We start from the raw sequence: 20,178 nt of genomic DNA on the forward strand, positions 1-20,178 counted from the left end.
AGTCTACCATGAATTCTTCAGGAATACTGTGGAGAAAAAACAGTGATCATATTCAGCCTAATGTAAAAAAAAACAGTGCACCCACTTGAATTTCCCATGGCAATGCTAGAACTGTCGCATTAGATCAGTTTCCTTTGCAGAAGGATCTTTAAAACCAGTGGGAGACATTTCCAGCTCCAATGAATAAGTAGAAAATTAATAAAACCTTTGAAATTCTCACTCACTGAAAAGAAAAAAAAAAAAAAAATTTGTTCCACAGGCAAACAAAATAGATCTTCAGCGTGCACATCCATCCAGGGAACTCTGTTTTATATCACAATTTTATTCACTTGTTATGAATATTCACAACATTAATCCACTGCAGATAATCTATTCAGTATATTTGAAAATCCATTTATTTTCACTTATTGATATGCATGTGTTACACTTGTATATAATACAGTATTTTCAGTGTTGGTTTAAGAACAAAGAAACAAATAAAACAATATTGAGAAGCATGATGCAGACTTTTGACCAAAGATAGGCCATATTCAGATTTTACAAAACACCACATTAATACTCTGCACAGTCCCAGGCTTTTTAAGATGCTACCTTCCATCCTGCACCCATTAGCACAAATCCATACAATATTAATCCATCCTAAAATACTGAGATACCTAATTGCTGCTACAAACAGTTTATCCTAATTAAATTTCAATCAAAAAAGAATATCTTTCCCTGCAAACATTTTTTTATTATTATTATTATTTCTCAGCAGAATGATAGAAGGTACTTCTCAATTTTACTCCCAACAATCATTTATTTTGTTTAAGCTCTCCTGTGGAATAATACAACAGAGGTAATGAAATGGTTTTGGAACAGCCAGGGATACTGACAGGCAGATCTCTCCAAGGTATGCATCCATTGTGGAACTTTATATGGAACTACCTTGCCATGTCAATACCTCATAACGATAAAATTATTTCCATCTTTTTCAGAGTGTTTGGTAACCACACAGGACATTTAAATAAGCTTCATCCTATGTATTTTTTGCCTATCATTAAGTGTGTGTACTTTTCATTTAATGCACCAAGGCATACAGTCAGAACTCTCACTCTCTCAGCATGCTTATGTAGTGTCACTAAAAGGAACTGCCAAATTTTAGTTGTATCAATATTACAGATGGCACAATATATACTAAATGAAGTATAAAATTATACATTCTGTAATAACTTAGAAAAAAAAAGGCTCATAGATGCTTAAGGCCTTTAAATATGAGGGTTTTTCTCATGTAACAGCACATCACAAAGTTAAAAAAAAAGAAATAGAAAATTAAAAAAAGGAAATGTGATTTTGGCACAGATTAGGTGTGAATTTGGGGACAATAAGCAAGTAAAATACTCATGAACCCTACATCTAGGAGGGCACTAGGACTTTTTTCTTTTATAGCAATCAGTCCGAGCAGACATCTACATAAGCATCCAACAGTACTTAGTTTCAAGCAAGAGGCCTTATTTTTCAATAAAAAGAGAAAAATTCTGAATGATTACCACCCAATTTCATAATTGAAAAACTCATTTACATCCCTGCCTACTATTATAAAAATGGATGAAATACTTGCCTTGACTGCTTACCATGAATTTCAATGATTTAAAGGTTGAAAAAGTAAAGTGCAGGAACACTTGCCTCCTTCAAAGTAAATTGAAATATATATCTTAAAGGTATAAAATGCTTTATAATGGAAGTGGTAATTGAGTTTTGACCACTACTTTTTTTAACTGCCAAATAGCTGCAGTAGTTGGTTAGCCTTAGGGAAACATGTCAACCTGACTATACATTCTAATATGACTGATGTATTCAGATAACTATTACTTGTCAACAATAATTATTAACAATGGATATATATTTCCATTCCTATAACAAAAGCAACTTCAAGATGTTGAAATATGTACCCTTTAGAGCTCCAAGATTAGAATACAAATAAAAATGTCTAAAATTGTGCCATGCCAGAGGACAATTTCTGCAATGGAAATTTAATTAAAGCAGTGTGCAGTCCCACCAGCAATCAGAATGTGGACCAGGGATCATTTTAGAGGGGAGGAACCAATACATTTTGGAGATTGACTTCATCAGGATGAAATGCCACCAGTCTGGAAAGGAGAATCCAAGTGACTGCTGATTTTCTGCACCTTTCAAGAATCATCTTTTGAGATTACAGCTGCAAATTCCTCTGCAAGTGCAATTTTACAAGTGTACACAGTTCAATCAGTTGAAATCTTTGTGACACAGAAGTTCAAAATAACTTTCCAGTAGTTTTGATCTCAAGGCTGTTGTTGACTACAAACCAGGTTCTCACTGAAACAATTGATTCTGAAGGCTACACCCCAGCAGTACAAAATTTCACTTCAAGGATTGCCTGGAGAAATGAAATTCCTATGTGTTGTATTTAACGTTATCAGCCTTGAGACTGACTTGATTTGTCTTTAGCTATCGGGTTACCTGCAAAGAAAAAAGAAAATCAGAAAATCAAAACTGTACATAGAGAATCTACTTCTGAAGTCCTGGAAACCGAAGCTGAAATACAAATCCTTTGTGCAGCAAAGCTGTTTCAATTGTTTAAAAAGAAGTTAATAATTCCCAATGGTATTAGATGGGGACAGTCCCCAAGTTACATTGTATTATTAAGTGCTTTCTTGGAATTTGACCTTAAAGAGACACTCAAATGTGACCATTCTTAAAAAAAATAATAATAATAATTTAAGAAAACTAACAGTCACAAAGAGCATTGGGTTTAAGGAAACTTTCCATGTTTTGTTCATCTTTTTCAATGATAGAATTTCTGAATTGCAAAAAACAATGCCTTTAAAATGTTAGCCATTGGATACTGGAGATGTATTCATCTATTCTTTGCATGCTACTTGAAAATGCAATGTTCTGTTAAATGCTAAATATATTCTAGCAAGCAGAAACCACTTAGTGGTGAAAAAGGACAAAAGCCATGCATACATAAACAAAAGCTATATCTTTCCTGTTATTTGCAAGGTATAAAATAACTCAAGGAGCTCCCTTAGAGTGCTTTCACCCAATATAACGTGAAATGAGTGAAAGAGAAGGATCATACAGAAAGAGTGAGAGGGAAAGCATTTCACATTAATTGGACTTTCCTCGCGCCTAACTCAGGTTTTACACATTAGAAGAAAAAAGTTTATCATATCAAAGAAACATAATTTTGAGGAATATTTCTGCTGTGTCAGTGGGTACAATTAATGATCATGTAACATTTTAGTATCCAATTGTGTCAGGGTTCAACACCCCAACTAGTGATGAACAACCTAATTGGACTGGCCACAATAACACCTTATGACAGACATCAAGGGACATATGCTCTTCATTTTGATCTCAGAGAGAAGGGTCATGCTCTGTGATGATGAAACACTCTTGCCCTCAGCAAAACTTTGCACACAGCTCTCATCAGCTCTGCAGAGCACGAACATAGAGCAGAATATTAAAAAGACTGTTCTAGGAGTTCATTACTTCAGTTTGCCTTCACTAAGTTGTTTCTAGGAACAGCAATTAGGAAGGCAATAATAAAATTGTGCTTCGTGGCTTTCATAATTCCAAAGATTTATGTATTACACTTATATTTTTAGTTCTTGCTGTTGGAAACTGCCTCATATGACCCCTTCTGTAATGGAAGATTGCCTGAAACAGTAATGAAGAATTAATTTGAAAGTCAGGCAACATATTTCTATACCCTGCAACAAAGATCGAAACACTGACACAGCAATTAATTGGTTTTGTTTGTTTGTTTACTTGTGTATGTCTGTTGTTGTAACAAGATGAAATTCTAGTCATGGACCCAAATGTCACTGGGATGCATACTGTAAAATACACATCTTCTGATCCTATCTGCAGGTGGAATTCTATTAGCTTCACTGAAAACAGATAAGAAGAAATGAGACTTCTAAAAGAGGCAAGTAGACACAGGGCCAAAGTATCTTACATTTCTGTACCAGAGAGTATACCAGCACGGAAGCAGACCAAGAGGAAGGATTCCTCAAAGACTCAACTGGAAAGGCACAGTCAGAGGAACTGAATTCTGTTTTTTGCCTGCATCCACAGATAGTCTTTGTTACTGAAAAGAGTGGACATAAGCTCTCTTTTTAGACACCAAGTTGACTGTGAGCCAGCAATATGCCCTTGTGGCAAAGAATGCTAATGGTATCCTGGTATGCATTAAGCAAAGTCAATAGAATCATTTGAGTTGGAAGGGATCCTAAAAGGTCATATTGTCCAACTCTCCTGAAATGAACAGGGATACCTACAGCTAGAATATCTTGCTCAGAGCTCCATCCAGCCTGACCTTGAGTGTTTCCAGGGATGAAGAATCCACCACCTATCCAGGCAACCTGTTCCAATGCCTCACCACCCTTACCATAAATACTTCTTCCCTGTATCCAGCCTAATCTCCCCTCTTTCAGTTTGAAACCATCTCAAGGGATCTCAAAAACAAGTCTGTCCCTTTCAATTCTGTAGGCCCCCTTAAGGTACTGAAAGGTCTATCTAATTCCCATATCTAGCTCTACAACTGTGTGGTGGAATATCCCTATACAACCAACATACACTGTTCCATACAATGAATAAATGACGTAAAGAAAAAATGACTGATAGCCATACAAATCCTTGCTTTACATCGAGTGTATAGCAATACACAAACATCATGTTGCTTATACAGTCTGCATAGGAAGTCAAGTTGCATATTCCTAGTTTTTACAGTTCCATGGTTAGAGTTTTTGCCTCCTTTCCTTTGCCAGAACTTTTATTATTCTTTCGGCTCTATTTTTATTTTTTTCTTTACCCCTTAATGTACAGGTCACACACTGCTACTCCTAGTAACACACATAGTGGTTCACATTTTCCTCTATGTAGGAAGGTAATACTTGTTATGAGCAAGCACATACCAGCTATTAACATTAATGGAAGTTATATATCTATACACATTAGGGAGAGAATAGACCTCTCAGATGTTAAAGGCAATTTCATAAAGAAGCAGGGAAAATTTAGCTAATATGTAGTGATGTTATTCCCAGAAATGCTTAATCTGGGACAAAATAAAAGCCATTGGATTTGAGTAGCTATGAAGCAAGATATTGCGCCAAATGTCTTTTTAACACAACAGGGACTGAGAAGACAATGTGTCTGATCTCTAAAATCCTAAGAGAACAGTAACACACTGAATGGGTGCAAGTCAAGTCTAATCAATTTTTCAGTGAATAATTAATATGCATGAAAATTAACTTTGCTGCTGCTTAACAACACAAATGAAAAAAGTACATAGAACCTTAAGCATTGTAGGTATTGATTTGAATTAATTTGTTCAATCTTGGAACATAATTACTCCCTTTATGCTAATATATTTTTCACACGGTTATTATGTCATAAATACAATACATTAGTCTCTCTTCACTTTCCTGTACTAAATGTGCAATTAAAGAATAATTACTTTGCAGTTGCAGACTTTTTAATTTAAATTAGTGAGTGGCTGCTGTAAATTGGCTGTAATTGTATGTGAACTCATTTTATTTTAAAACAATAATATAAAATTAAATATACCTGAAGTTTTCCACATTTCTTCTGCTAATGTTCCTACAAGATTCAGTGCTTGGGTAGAACATTTTTGCCAGTGTGATCCAGAATGAACCAGAAATGAGATCACAAAGGCAGCGCATTAGAAAAGCTATAAATTCAAGAGATTTTCTGGTCAGCTTCCATTCCAGTGCTACCACAAACATGTGAAAACTGTTCTCACTTGTGAAATTCCCACAGCTGATGAATACAGCAGATAAGATGTTCTGTTCCATCAGAATAGGTTTTTTGTTGCATTTACTCAAGATGTTCTGCCTTAGAAGATGAAGGAGAAAATTCAATACTATAAGATGTAAAGCATGGCTGAGTGAATATTCTCTATGTAAGAAAGCAGTTTTAATGACTGTCATCAACCTAAGCATTTACGTTACAGAGTCAGGCACAGCACAAATCTTCTGTTTTTCCAGATAAATAAATATATTACTAAATATTTCCTAACTATGTAATAGTTTGTATACACAAAGGAGGTATAAAAATAATCATTAACTAATTAGTAATGTTTTTAGAAAATAGTATAGGATAAATTGAAATCAGTGTGTGCTGGAACATTTCACAGCACAAATTTTTACATTACTAATTTTTTGACTGGCAGATCTATCTTTTTTGTTCTGTGTTTATCACATCTCATACATAAAATCTATACTAAAAACAAAATAATGAGTTTGTAAATTTAGCACTTGAGACTTAGGAACTTCCATTCTGTGGGTGCCTTTGCATGAAGCACCTCCAGTTCTGGCTTTTATCCAAAGAACTTATATAAATATGAGAGATGGGAAGAATTTAATACTTAATGTTTTACTGTTGCCAACTTTTGCTTCCTCTTCAATTATAATTTTTCCATCAACCATACAGTACAGGATTCTGTGTATAGTCACAGCCTGAATGTTGTCTGAGCATATTGAAAAATCATCAAGCTACCTTTTCTTTTTTCAGATACATAAGACAAAGAAAGGGAATTACATATTTTTAACAGTTAATAGTTCATCCTGTTCTAAGTGGAAATGCATTAGACAAGAAAAGTCTTCTTGGTACCCCTATATTCTTCTGCATAATTTTAAAAGCCTGTAAAATACAAAAATGGTGTGGGGGTCTCTTAAAAAATAAAATAGCTCACAGAAACATATTTAATGGACAACACGAGACAACCTAAGTACACGGAACATCACAAGAATCCCTTAGCTAAATTCTTGTACAAAGATACACATTAGAAAAATCTCTAGCTATGAATTGTACTCAGAAACATGTCCTGGAGACAAGATAGATACCTTGTACCAATATAGTCCTTATTTGTATGTAGTACAGTTTTGTGTCATTACCTTTTCATTCTTTCTCGCACTGAACATAAAAAAAGCGCCAAAATAAATAAATCAATAAATAAGTCAATAAATCAATAAAACAGAGACAACAAAGTAGTCCTTTAGCAAACCTTTCCTAAAATAGGATGGGTTTGAAGAAAGTTATTTCAGTCATATTTTTTCATGAAAAAATAAAAAACCAAAACAACCTATTTTGGTAGTGAAAGCTTAATACGGACTTTACAGTGAAAACAGAAGAGCCCATACAACCAGATATTTTTATCTGTCTATTGGTTTTTTCCTCTTATGCACCCTGAATATGAAGGTTCAAGCTGGAAATAAATATTTTGAACAGATGGAAGCTCATTATTTCCTGGAACTTCAAAATCCATACAGCATGTTTGTTATGCACTGTTATTCATACATGGCTTGTTAAAGCAAGTGACAGTTTGCATTGCCACTTGTGCATTTTTGTTGATGAAATATTTTAAACTTGCAACATACAACTTTGCAACTGTGATACTTCAAATTACTTAGCAAATCTTAACAGAGGACAGGCCGACAATTTCCTCAGAACATGAGAATCCTGCATTTTATTTTCTACATTAAGGACCAGACAAAGGATAGACAAAGAGAGTGGTTAAAGATATGTCTGCAATAGGGTATTCATATTCATATGCACTTAACAATAGATGGGTGTGGATTTAGGTGTACATAGTAGATAACCAGTTTTTGAGAGGCAGAAGAAATCATTTCAAAAGTTTGAGAAAGGTTGAAGTGATTCAGTTGTACTTCAGGAGTATGCTTGATAAAGTAACTGCAACAGAGAACTGAGAGTTGGGAAACAGGCTGTTGTTTCATAACTGTGGACTGTTACTTGTCTTGAGCTAATGACACAAGACAAAATTAGAGTGATTTCTGGGCAGCTGTGCAAACAGCTATTTAATTATAACTATACAAATTAATTTATCTTCATTGAGGGTTAAGTATTGACAGATTTTTTCATGTCTTATGTTATTTCATTCCTAGCCATAAAACTTCAGCCTTACCTCTTGATATCAAGGCTGAAGAGTATTAATTTTTTCCCTTTTCCATACTTTAGGGAATCCAATATAAAATGTGTTTCTAAACACGTTCACAAGCATGCAGCAAAGCATTTTAGAATTCTAGATCCTCAGGTATGTCCTTCAGCAAACAACTCTAGCTCATTTTATTAATTAAACAGAACATTTTCCAATACAGTTAAATGGCTCCAAAGTTTTCAATGTCTTTCATTAGTACTACACTCTAAAGCACTTAATTCTTTTGTGCTTTTATTGCGCTGTGACTAATAGAATTGTGTTTGTGATCATTCTTGTACTTTACACTGTTCCTTAGAATGAAACAAACACTGAAAACTCATTTCACATCATGCTATTTAAGTAAACTTTTGTATTTTATGGTTTCTCACTACTCTTAATGATTTCAGCAGGAAATTTTAGCTGTTAAATATGGAAATCTAGACAAGCATTGTTAAAAACTGTAAGGAAAACTAAAAGGACTTTCAAACATAAATTGAGCCTTCCACTTGCTCCATATACACTAATTATATGCCAAGTGATCTTAAAGTTAGAACTAGAAAAATAAAAGAAAAATATTTTAAAGCATGGCATACATTTCTGAAAACAGGAAAGTTTTAAGATTAAACAGTCAAATTCTACTATATCTAAGGAATGCAGCACAAACACCCCTTTCCCAACTTTTTCTGAATTGTAAGAAATCCAGTATGAGATACCAAGCTTTCAACAATGAAACAACATCTAGCTGCATGTACCAAGATGTACATCTTTTTAAGCAATGTTTTCATGCTTTCCAATGATAATAATGCAAGTTTATTAATTGGATCTCCCATTGAATGAGAGTGAGTGAGTGAGAGAAGAAAGATGTTTAAAGGCTCTTAGAAGCACCTGACTGATGCACTGAAGCTGCTCAGTAATACAGGGCAGAATCTCTTGGACCACTCTCCTGGAGTACTGCCCAAATAAGCCAGTATTCCTGTGCATCCACAGGAAACTAAATAACTACAACAAAGAGTAAGGTACAACAGTTCCTGTTAATACTATGTAAACCTGTATTTGTACACACCTGCTGCTCTGTGAGTAATAAACCAGGGCTGGAACACATTTTCTGGAGTGGTTTGACTCTTTATTCCTCAACGAACGTTCTGGCCCTTCCTTAGAATCCGACCATGACTAGGATTCATCACAACTAGTGCTCCAACGTGGAGCCAGATTATTTAGTATGTGTGGAAAAATCATAAATTGTCATCAGGCACAGCAGAAACCTCCTTTCTCTACTTCTCCATTCGGACTTGAAGAGTTTTACACGTTTGCCTAAGAAACAAACACATGTCAAGTACTACACTGTTATGGAATTACTTTCAGAAAACAAAACTGGGATAGATGGAATTTTCTATAACTTACAGGTAAAAGTGCAGAACAACAGGAAGAAACATATTTCAGAACCAAAGTAAATTCTCTTAACAAAGGAGCATGGTCTCAAAAAACACCCCAAACAATAACAGCAATTTCAAAGGAAAAAGTTCAAATATACTCAAATTCAAACTTTGTAATTTGTCAAGAAAACCAAACAGCAATGGATAAGTAGCATTAGCTCTCATTTTTGCAATTATATCGGCATTCTATTATAAAACAGTAATTGAAAGAACTGAATAGAATTGAACAGAACTTTGACACAAATAAGAGCCATGTGATCAGAATACATTTCCCTCTAAACAAAAGAATTGAGTCTTTTTTAGCATACATACATTAAAAAAATACAAAACTAAACAAAAAAAACTTCAGCTTCATCAAGTTTGACAAAAATGTGCATTCAGAGAACTCTACTTACAGTCACTTCTATGGCTAGTAGGCTACAGGAAACACCATAAAATAACATCAAAACATACTATTCAATTCAGGCACCTAGTTTCTGATATAGATTTTTGAGATAAATTTTTGGATTTGCTGATAAATTCTGATTACTTCTGAAAAGGACTTCACAGCACCTCAAAAGACCAACTAAATTTCTTTAAATAATGCTTACAAAAGATAATTATCTTCCATTTTCCCTTTTTCCTTTAGGCCTTTTAACATAAATGTCCTACTGTAGATTATTAGAAACCTCTATTACAAGATAAAGCTCACAAGTTGGATGGTCCATTGATTTCATAAAATAACTACACATATAAAATATTATCAAAGAAATAAATGTGGCTCTGGATTCACATTCACTTGAATTTGATATTTTACAAAATAAATGTAATTGATATAACTCACTGGGACAGTTATCATAGTGTATAAATGATGAAGACATATAAGTTATGTTGAGGATAAATATAATTCATTACTTTTCCAAATGTATTTTGTTGCTATTCTCTTCCAAAAGACAATGTCACTACAATGTTCATAACTAAGCTTTCTCAGTGACTCTGTAATTCTGCAGAGAAATCAAGTTTATGTGAGACTATTATAACTTCCCAACATTTTTCATTTACAGACAAAAGTTTTGTATTGAGAGAAGACTTAAACATAAATCTTATTTTACTTTCTGTAACAGATAATAATGGTAGTAATTCAGACAAGGATATATCCTCTTGTGGTTTTTGGAGGTGATCACAACTCCACAGTGGGACTGCACCATGACGACATAAAAGACTGCAAGACAATTAATTAAAAAAATTTAATTTTCTTCTGTTTTACAACATCTAACCATCTCAAATGGAAAAAAGCAACCTAAGTCTTTTTTACAAAAAGGCCATCTGAAGGATTATAGAGTCATACTACCCTTCTAATTGAGAAAGTAAAGGGAAAAGCAGAGTCCTTTTGTCTTTCACTCCATCTTACAGCACTAATCTAAATAACCCACTATTATTCTTGATTGAAAAGTGAAACCTCTACCAACCAGATGCTTTTGTCTAAAATGCTAACAAAACAAAAACATCCTTATTGTAAACTAGGATGAGGTTTTAAATTGCCTAGTAGCTAAAATGGATTTTCACCTTTTAATATATCTTTCCAGAAACTCTGTAAGACCGAACTTCAGATTATCCCTAGTAATGTGTTATCCCCAGGTGTGTTATTTTTCTAGGGATTTTGAATGAAGAATAACAAGCCATTTGGATGAAATCAAAATAGAAACATAAATTATTTCCTTACCTGTAATTTTATCTTCTCTATGAGGGTACCTGCTGCTCTGTTAGTGCAGCACTGATGTGTTTTCTACCTTTGTCCCAAGCTTCAGATTCCTTTGGTGATTTTCCCCCACTTGCTTACCAGCTTCCATGCTGGCATTTTGAGGTAGTGCACTCACATTTGGCTCCACGAATACTGCCAGAGCTGAGGGAATATAAGACAACTAAAAAACAAGTTAGAATACAGCAGAGCAATATCCAGGCAGGAAAAAAAAAAATAATTTAAAAAAAAATAAATGTTTAAAAACAATGAATCAGTCATCAACTTGAAATACTTCGATCATTTTCCTCTTTCTTTCCACCAATTTAGTGTCTCCAAATGAAGAAAAGACTTTTCCATGTGCAGAGAAAATTAAGGCAAAGTAGTGAGTGCTGACAGAGTAGTGGGTACTCATTTAGAGAATATAAAATTATTTTAAGGGAATCTAATTTTAACTTTCTCCAGTCTGAGTACCCATCACACTATCACTCTAATACAGATAAGAAACAGAAGAAAGGTGGCAGATTTAGAAGATTACAGAAAAAATCCCTTTCACCCTTTGTCAGTTCTTAATAGAAGCAAGACAAGAGAAGATTGAAGAGCTTTTCACCTAAAAGCTGTCATAGATGAACAATTAGGATGATTTCTCACTGCCTAGGGAAAACTACATAAAGCCTGGATCACTAGGAAGTAGTCAGGGTTACAGTTGCTCATTCTTGGCCAGTTGTTGATCTTCTTGGTTATTAGGGAAAAAGAATGAAAAAGAAAAATCAGCACTTCCAATTTAAATTTATATATATATATATATGCAGAACAGAGCAAATCCACCATCCGTGCTTGAAGTAGCATGTAGACGACTAAGTTTCCCTGCTATCTTCTTGAACATCTGACATGTATGATCACAAATTCCTGCGGCATTCTTGGAAACATACACATTAACTCCAGAAAATGCCTTTGATGGTCTTCCTCAGCATTTTCCTCAAACTTGCGAATAATTGAAATACTTTCTTGCTTGAGTATTATGGAGATTTCCAGGTAGGAGCTACAACTTCCTATAACTTCTGTGTTCTGAGAAACGTTGATACTGTTTTTTGGACATCATCATGCACAGAAAAGATGTAATCTGTCTAATGAAATAATGAAATCTAGAAATTTGACTAAGAAAGTGCCTTGATACTCCATACTCCATGGATAAAGAATCTGGACAGTTCTCCTCATACCTTCATCTTCTCATTATACTCTGACTAGTACATGGCCCAAGACAAACTAAATATGAATGTATTAGAGTAGCGAATCATCATTAGTCAGTTGTATTCTAAAATTTGAAGTAATAAAGAAAAGGCCAAAAGGATCTGAAAGTTGTAGCTTTCAAATTTCAGGAATGCAAGCAACAATTACTTGGTTTAATGTCAAGAAAAAGAAAAAAGATTCTTGCATATAAATCTCTTGAATGACTCCCAAAAAGAAACTGGCTTTGCCAGTAATCAGCTTCAAAACTGACAAGCTGCATTCTAGGAGAAAGTTTATTCTTCCTTTTTTATTTGCAGATAATGTTGAACTACCGGCAAATGGAATTATAATTATGCTGTGCTGTTCTTTTCTAAGATCACTCCAGAAAGATTGTAAGGAGGTATAACAGAGGGATCTCAAAATTCTAGAATAGCTATTGTGCATTTGACTAGATTGGTAAGAGCACAAGAAAAGTTAACTTCTTTGATCTTCTTTTGGCCAGGCTATGTCCCTAAGTAACAAAGCTCAAATTCAAGATGAAAGAAAAAGCTGCTGTTCTGTCGAGCATTAGTGAGATATTTTCTGGTATTCTCAAAACCGAACTCACACAAGTTTGAGACATCTTAAAACATGCTGTTCCATTAAAACTCTTCAGTCATCCATTCATACTGAGTTAAAGGATACAGGCTACACGGAAACTATTCATTGTTCACTTGATATGATACCCATCTTTATAAACTGGTGTTCACTTCTTCTTTTAGAGGCTTTACCAAGATAACGCTACAGGTCACATGTGGTAAAGAAGCCATGGTGAAACTGATGTTGTGCAGCTTTAATCAAAATCTTCGCTTCAGAGCTCTATAACAATTCTCACTGCAGATAAAGAAGGTACTGAATGATAGGCATCATGACCAAAAGATCTGAGAATGAATTGTCTGTGCATGCTAATAAAGGAGTAGAAGAAAGTTCAAAGTGTACTTTTAGAACATATAAAAATTTTGGAAGGCTTTTCTCACTAACAGTTGTGTCTTTCCTGAGATGAACCAAGTCCTCCTCAGGGTGGAAAAAGGAGTAAATTATAAGCTATGAAATATAAACAGTCTTGGAAATTTTACAGAAATTATGTTGATCCTCTTTTTTTTTTTTTTTTTTTTTTTTTTTAATTTAGTCCTAGAGATCAGTTTCTCGTTTATTCTTGAGTGAAATACACTTTTTTCTTCAGTCTGAATACTCTTCGGATATGACTGGACTGTCTTCATTATTCTAATTAGGATAAACTGATTCCAACTGGTTTGAGAGCTTTTCACAATTATACTGGTGACTGTGAATGAATGCTTTGTATGACTGACTTTAATTGTTTTTTATTTTCTGTTTGTTTTTTTCTCTCCCCATTAGAAGGCAGAAAAACAGAGCTAAAACAGAGTAGAGCATCTGAGGTTTTCTATACCTCATATAATGAATAAGGAAATACCTCAAGAAAACTATGGAATTTGGGAAAATTGAAAGCAATACCTTTTAGAGAACTGGGGTCTATTTTCCCACACCCTTACATCATTTCTGCAGCTGAACAGAGATGAATAGTTTGTGAAGCCTGTGCCAGATAGAGGCAAGAGTTCTGCGTGCAGCATTGGGTAATGAGAGGTTTCAGAATACTCCAGTCCTTCTGAATGAAATGCAATCTTTCTGACTTTCAGAAATGATCCAAAGCCCACACAGACCACAAAATAAGGTGTGATGAGGAAGAAGTGCTAGTTTTAGACCATGCCAGCATCACTCATATGATAGTGGCATTTGAATATTATCTTACTATACTTGTAAGATACTGCAAACTGACAAGGGTTTCCCCTTGCTAAAGCTAAAAAAGACTGCTAGATATTCAAGGATTCTATCCTATGTAGCTTTGAAACTGCAAAGAGTCTATAATTGAGAGTAAAAACATCTCTGGTTTCAGTGTTATACCTTTTCCACTTTGTAGAGAAGTGGAGAAAACTAGTAATTTACATATGGCCTTCAGAAGTCATTCTTATTTTCTATCAAAGAGGAAGAAAATTATTCTTCAGACATGAGTTTAGTATCTCAAATATGCCAGCAAAAGGAAAAATTAAGGAGAAAAAAAAATAAAAATTAAAAAAATCACAAGCAGAAGAGGAATCTTTTGGGACAAAGGCAGAAAACCTCTCATCTGGTTTGATGGAGTGAAGGATTCCCAGGTGGAAGAAAGTAATACTTGCAAAAAATAACACATTAGTTAATTAATTACATGCAGTTGAATCCATCTATGTTGACAATGACAGAAACATTTGTTTTTTATTTTAGAGTAATTCCATAAATTTTCAAATTTTTTAGAAGCTAAAATAATGCTTTGCAATGGATGCTATCTGTGGTTTTGCCAAGTTTTTTTTTTCCTTCCCTCCTTTCTTTCATTTGTAATGCACTAACAAGTTCTCCCTGTTCAGATGACCTATATGCATAAAGAATGCCCTTATCCCATTCTCTTTTGATGTTCCTCATTTTCAGACCTTCACATAGAACTCAATAAATTTGCAACAGAAAATTTCCTGGGTTGAATATTTGGAATATCATGACCTGCCCAAGCTTTACTGTCATTCAATGACTTTGCTTGTAACCTTTCAGACTTTAAATACAAAACACTTTCATTACATAAATTCATACCAAAAAAAAATTAAAAAAAAAATAAAAAAATAAAAAAAATTGACATTCCTGTTTTTATGGGTCTATTTCATTGCTTTCCGGAATGCACTGGATTCATTTTTTCCATCATATTTTAATAGACTTTGGGTGGATCCCTTGTTCCACCTTGCAATCAGGTCAAGAAGTCCATCTGCGTCTACACTGTAGATATATGTAAGATATATATGTAAGTAAGGTCCAGTATTTGACATCATGCAGCAATGAACTACTAACTTCCTAACTAATTACTCTCATGGGTTTTGTAGTTAGTTGTGTAATTAATTTGGATTTGTGTAATTAGAGTCACGTGCCTGTAAGAAAGTCCAGTACTTAACTATTAGATCTGCTTCAAATAATTTGCACAGCATAGTGAACTATATCTCTTATGCATTCTTATGTCAAAACCTCCACACATGCACTAAGTGGCTTCTTTCACTCCTCAATTTTCTTCTTCTAATCCTTATCACTATAACTTGTGTCTTGTGCCTTGTTTTTTGTTTGCTTATTTGTTTTTAATACACATTTGTCTTTAGGAAGAAAAAAAAAACGATGACTTGTCCAGATTTTTGTGATCTATAAATGGCTATAATCAAGCTGTGAGCCTTAACTCATGTCAAATATAGACTTGTAACAGGAACCTTTCCATAGGATAGAACTAGGTCTGCCAACTTCAGGTGTAAGACATATATTTGGTATTCTGCAGATAGTTTTAAGAGATTCCGTGAATTACTTGGCCCTAAAAACTGGTGATTCATTGAAACCTTTTGGAAAGCTACACTTGGGGAACTCTAACGTATGTTGGCCAGAGATGCTAAATATTTTCTTCAAAATGTCCAAGTGTCTAAAATAAGATTACTGTTTGGGCAACCTACAAAAAATACTGATCTTCAATATGAATGATTTGTGACAGTGGATCAAAACAATAATCACCAATGCAAAACGTTAACATGACCCTAGAAAAATATCTTATTTCTATTCCCAGCTCCCTGAAACTTGTGTGCATTTTTTAAAGAAAATGTAGACATACCATTTATTGCTATTTTAATGACAAATTAGATACACTGGGTCTCTGAGTTAGCAATGAGAAACATGCTGAGACAGCTGCAAATTTCTGCTAGTGACAGATTAGCCAAAGGCATGGAAAGAGATACCATAGCAACAAAGAGCCTGTCACAAGTGCAATCACTCTTTTCCATAGCTAATATTTTGCTACAGTCTGTGCACTTACTTGTATTGTAATCACATCCTTTTTATGAACCACAAAATATAGCTCATCTCTGTATCCATATGCATATTGTTCCTATAAATCTTTCCTGAAAATTAAGGTATAGGTGAGGTGTCTATAGACAGAAACTTTGAAGTGAGGCAGCAAGATAGAGTTTTACAGTAAGGCAGTGTTTTAATTTGATACTTTAAATAACATTAGAGAAAGCATTTCCTGTAATTATTTACCACTGATGTTTGGCAAATCAGTGATTTATCCTGTATTTCAAGTTTCACAGTGGTCAAAGCAAAAGCTGAACTTCTTCATGTGATGGAGGTTAGTACCAGTTTTAGACTGATAAAATGTCACACAAGAAAAGCACTGCCGTATTAGAACAGACTGACTACAACGATACTTCCAGCCTATTGTAAACATTCTAAAATTCCCTCTGATTATGTTTATGAATTTCTGATTTTTCTGCTTACATGTCATCACCAGCACTGCTTTTGAAAATTTTGGAGTAAGGAGGAGGAATAAAGACACGAGAGAAGGGGCAGCCACAATGGCAATATTTCTTTCCAACTTTAGCAAAACAAAAAAGAAAATAACAGAAAAAGTTATACTTCCTTTTTTTTAGTGTCTGCTGCTGCTTAAAGAGACAGCGCATCTGCTGCTGATACAGAGAAGCAGGAATCAACAGCTAACACAGCTGCACTGCTGACGTCAGGCTCAGTTTCCAGAAAAATGTTCTTTTCTTCTCTTGTCCAAGGACACATTTTAGTTCTCATTTTTTGTGCTGACTTACTCCCATGTTGGTTATGACAGTAGTTGAATCACATTGTTAATTCTGCCATCTGATATTAGGTTTCTTAGTAAAAACCATCCTGCCTTCGGCCTTCCTCCTTTAGCCCATTGCAAAGCATTACTTTGCAAAGGTACATAATGGAAACTCTTTCATTCCTTGGGCTGAAAGTCTCATGAACAGCACACTTTGTGACGTGAAACATAAATAAAATTATTGCCTTTCCTATCAGCAGCTGTAATTAATTTAGAAACAATCAAGTATCTACAAGTGAGAAAGAGGAGACAAGCAGTATTTATAGATAGATAGCAGCAGAATCGCATTGATTCAGAGTAGTGGAATACACACACTGAACACCATTTGTAGCCAGCTGGTATGTTTGGACAGTATACTTCTCTGCTTCCAATGATGTTATTAAATTTTTAGTTTGTTTTAAATTCTCAGTGTCATAATGCAAAATTAGATTAAGTGGAATATTACAAATATCTGACTTCAGACTCTCTCCAGTATTGTTTGAAATGTAGATAAACACTCTCAGTATGGATTCCTCTCCATTGTGGCAATATTTCTGTTCATTCCTTTTTTTTTTTCTTTTTCTTTTTTTGTTTGTTTTGTTTTGCAATAGTCCTCTATCTCTGGTATTGATTTGGAAAGCAGATTTAGATTTGGAATGTAGATAAATGGACTCAGTATGGATTTATTTCTGGCCACGTAAAATTTCTCTCTTATTTCTCTCTGTTCCTTATATATATATATGTTTACAGTACTCTATTTCTAATATTGGGTTGGCATATAGCTACATAGTAATATATTAACTATTGATTTCTTTCTCTTCTGGAGTGTGCTTTTGCCCACATATTAAAAATAATAGCTTGTTTTCAGAGTGACAATTGCAGTTCCTTCTGCCTCTCATAAAAGTGTGGGTGTTAAGCTATTCCAGAAGTTAGATGCTCATTTCCAAAAGATGGCCCTTTATGACCTGTGTGAAAGTACTGTTAGCATTTGACTGTAGGAAAATATTACTTTGTTCACTTTCACCTTCTAGAGATTTTCAAAGGTTAATAAGAAATACCTGTTGTGCAATGCATCTGATCATTTCGGTTCATTCATACTGTTATTATTATTACTATAACAACAAGGCTGTCCTAAAAGGACATGCACTGGTTACCAATTTCACATGAATAACAGATACTGGGCCTGATGCTCATCACAGTATTACTCACTTATTTGGCATACAGCTGAGTATCTTCAGAACGAGAATGTTTCAAAAGCTTCTCTTACACAGTATTACATTTGACAGTGGTCAATGTCCAAAGCTTCCCAAACCGACAGAGAATTTAGGATTTTTTTAGATCAGCTTCCTACTGAAGACCACATCAAAGAATGCCTCCTAGACAGCATCTTCTTATCCAACACTAAGCATCCAAATGTTAGGCACTAAGTTAATCATCAAAGCTTTCCTTCAGAATTATTAGGGAGACATAAGCACCTTCTGAAGATAATTCATCTGACCTATCTTAGGAGAAAACAGATTGTTCTTTGGGAGTGGGCAGTTGTCTCCAAATTTCTGGAGGAAAATGCCACAATGTCCCTGGTAAATCTTAGTTATGCACACAAGCACTTCATAATTCAATTAATGAGTTTCGGAACATCTTCTTTTGTTGCAGTATAATGTTCAGGAACACAAACATATATTTCTCTACATGAAATCATTAACTAAATTGCCATTCCCTCTTCTCTCTTTCCTCTTCTGCAGGCTATATAGGCCCCAAATAGCCAATTCTAAACCAAAATGTGTTTATTCAGTATTCAGTTTACTCACAAACATGCTTTCCACCCCAGAATTAATTTCTTTTTCCATTATTAACTCCTAACATCTGCATTTTCTATTAGTATGTAAAGAAATCAAGAATACAGTTTAATCTTTCCATAATACTTGATTTTGCATTACTAAGGTAAATAATTGTTATCTGACTTTTCTTAACATTAACATAATTCTTAGTACCATAGAATTCATACTATTTCTAATCTTCTATTTGCTTGTAAATTTATTAGATCTTTATTCATCTACATAAAATGTAAAACAGATATTTAAAAATAAATTAATTTTCTTCCATTATTCACATGGCCTTTTTGATTAGACTTTTGCTTAACATAAGTATCAATAATTGGCACCATCATTATTTACAGTGATGCAATTATGTGCTGTAATGCTGTGGAAATCTAGGTGCTGCTTTTAAATCTGGTATCCTGTACCTGAGAAGAAAGTACTTCAGCCGTTAATTGAGTTACTTTTTATGCTCGTGAAGGAGATAAGCTTATAGAAGATGTTTGGAGATGAATATAAATCTAATACTTTCTTAGACCATTTCAGGAAAACTTTCACAGTGCTTTACTGCAATATACTTAAATCACCTTAGCTGTTCAGCTCATTCATTTCTTTATGATTTTACATTATACATGATAATCACATATGGGTTATTTCGTTTAACAATTGGAAGAATATTACTCATGTCTTCTTAATTCTGACTCTCTGAAGAATTCTTTATTTTCCTTTAGAAGGAGTTTTGAAACTTCAGAGCTGCTTAGAATTTTTCCTGTTACTTATAGACTTGGGTGAGCAGAAAGAAGAACTACAAATATATTGTATTCACTAATAATTAGGGAAAAATACTTGCTTTTAATAACAAGCTATTCTTACTGCAGTCAACTGTGTTCTTCGTACCAATATATATTTTTCTGGGAATCAGAATGATATCTGTTAAAATCCCAGCCTACTGTGCCCAGAAAGACTGAGAACTGCATTTCCCTATCTTCTCTTAATGACTGAGACTAAGCCAGTAATTTAAATTCCAATTTGGGAACATCTCAAAACAGTATTGCACATGTTTGGGAAATGAAGAAGGGGGAAACACATAGTATCTGGACAAACTAGAACGCAGAGCAAATGCCAGGGGAATTAAGGGGATTGTTTTTTTTTTAATTTTTAGGAGCTGCAGGTTATGGTGGTCACTGTACTGAGTCAGTGTGTCTAATAGCTGTTTTTTTTCACAGCATTAATTCTGAGTAACCATGAAGTGATTCCTGAATACTGCCACTATTCATGGAGGACAAGAAAAG

The 20,178-nt window shown here is 34.2% G+C and overlaps 1 protein-coding gene across 11 annotated transcripts in view; it reads right to left on the bottom strand.

Moving 5' to 3' along the window:
• Positions 1–372: 372 nt before the first annotated feature.
• TAFA2 (TAFA chemokine like family member 2) overlaps positions 373–20,178 on the bottom strand; it is a 174,375-nt gene continuing 154,569 nt past the window's right edge. For 4 of the 11 annotated variants that reach the window (XR_014942281.1, XR_001553434.3, XR_014942273.1 and 1 more), the window contains 4 exons: positions 11,117–11,315; positions 10,506–10,615; positions 9,045–9,292; positions 1,997–2,478 (listed from right to left, as the gene is read on the bottom strand). Coding sequence is in view for 3 of the 11 variants with exons in the window: in XM_015855255.3 (XP_015710741.1) it covers positions 11,267–11,296 (30 nt within the window). In the remaining 8 variants the exon portion in view is untranslated. Of the gene's footprint in view, positions 2,479–9,044; positions 9,293–10,505; positions 10,616–11,116; positions 11,316–20,178 lie in introns of those variants that run through there. The other 7 variants (XR_014942280.1, XR_001553437.3, XM_085536604.1 and 4 more) reach the window with 5 other exon arrangements.

This window comes from Coturnix japonica, chromosome 1 (genome assembly GCF_054131305.1).
Source record: "Coturnix japonica strain WE chromosome 1, WE-NBRP24, whole genome shotgun sequence".
Lineage (NCBI taxonomy): Eukaryota > Metazoa > Chordata > Aves > Galliformes > Phasianidae > Coturnix > Coturnix japonica.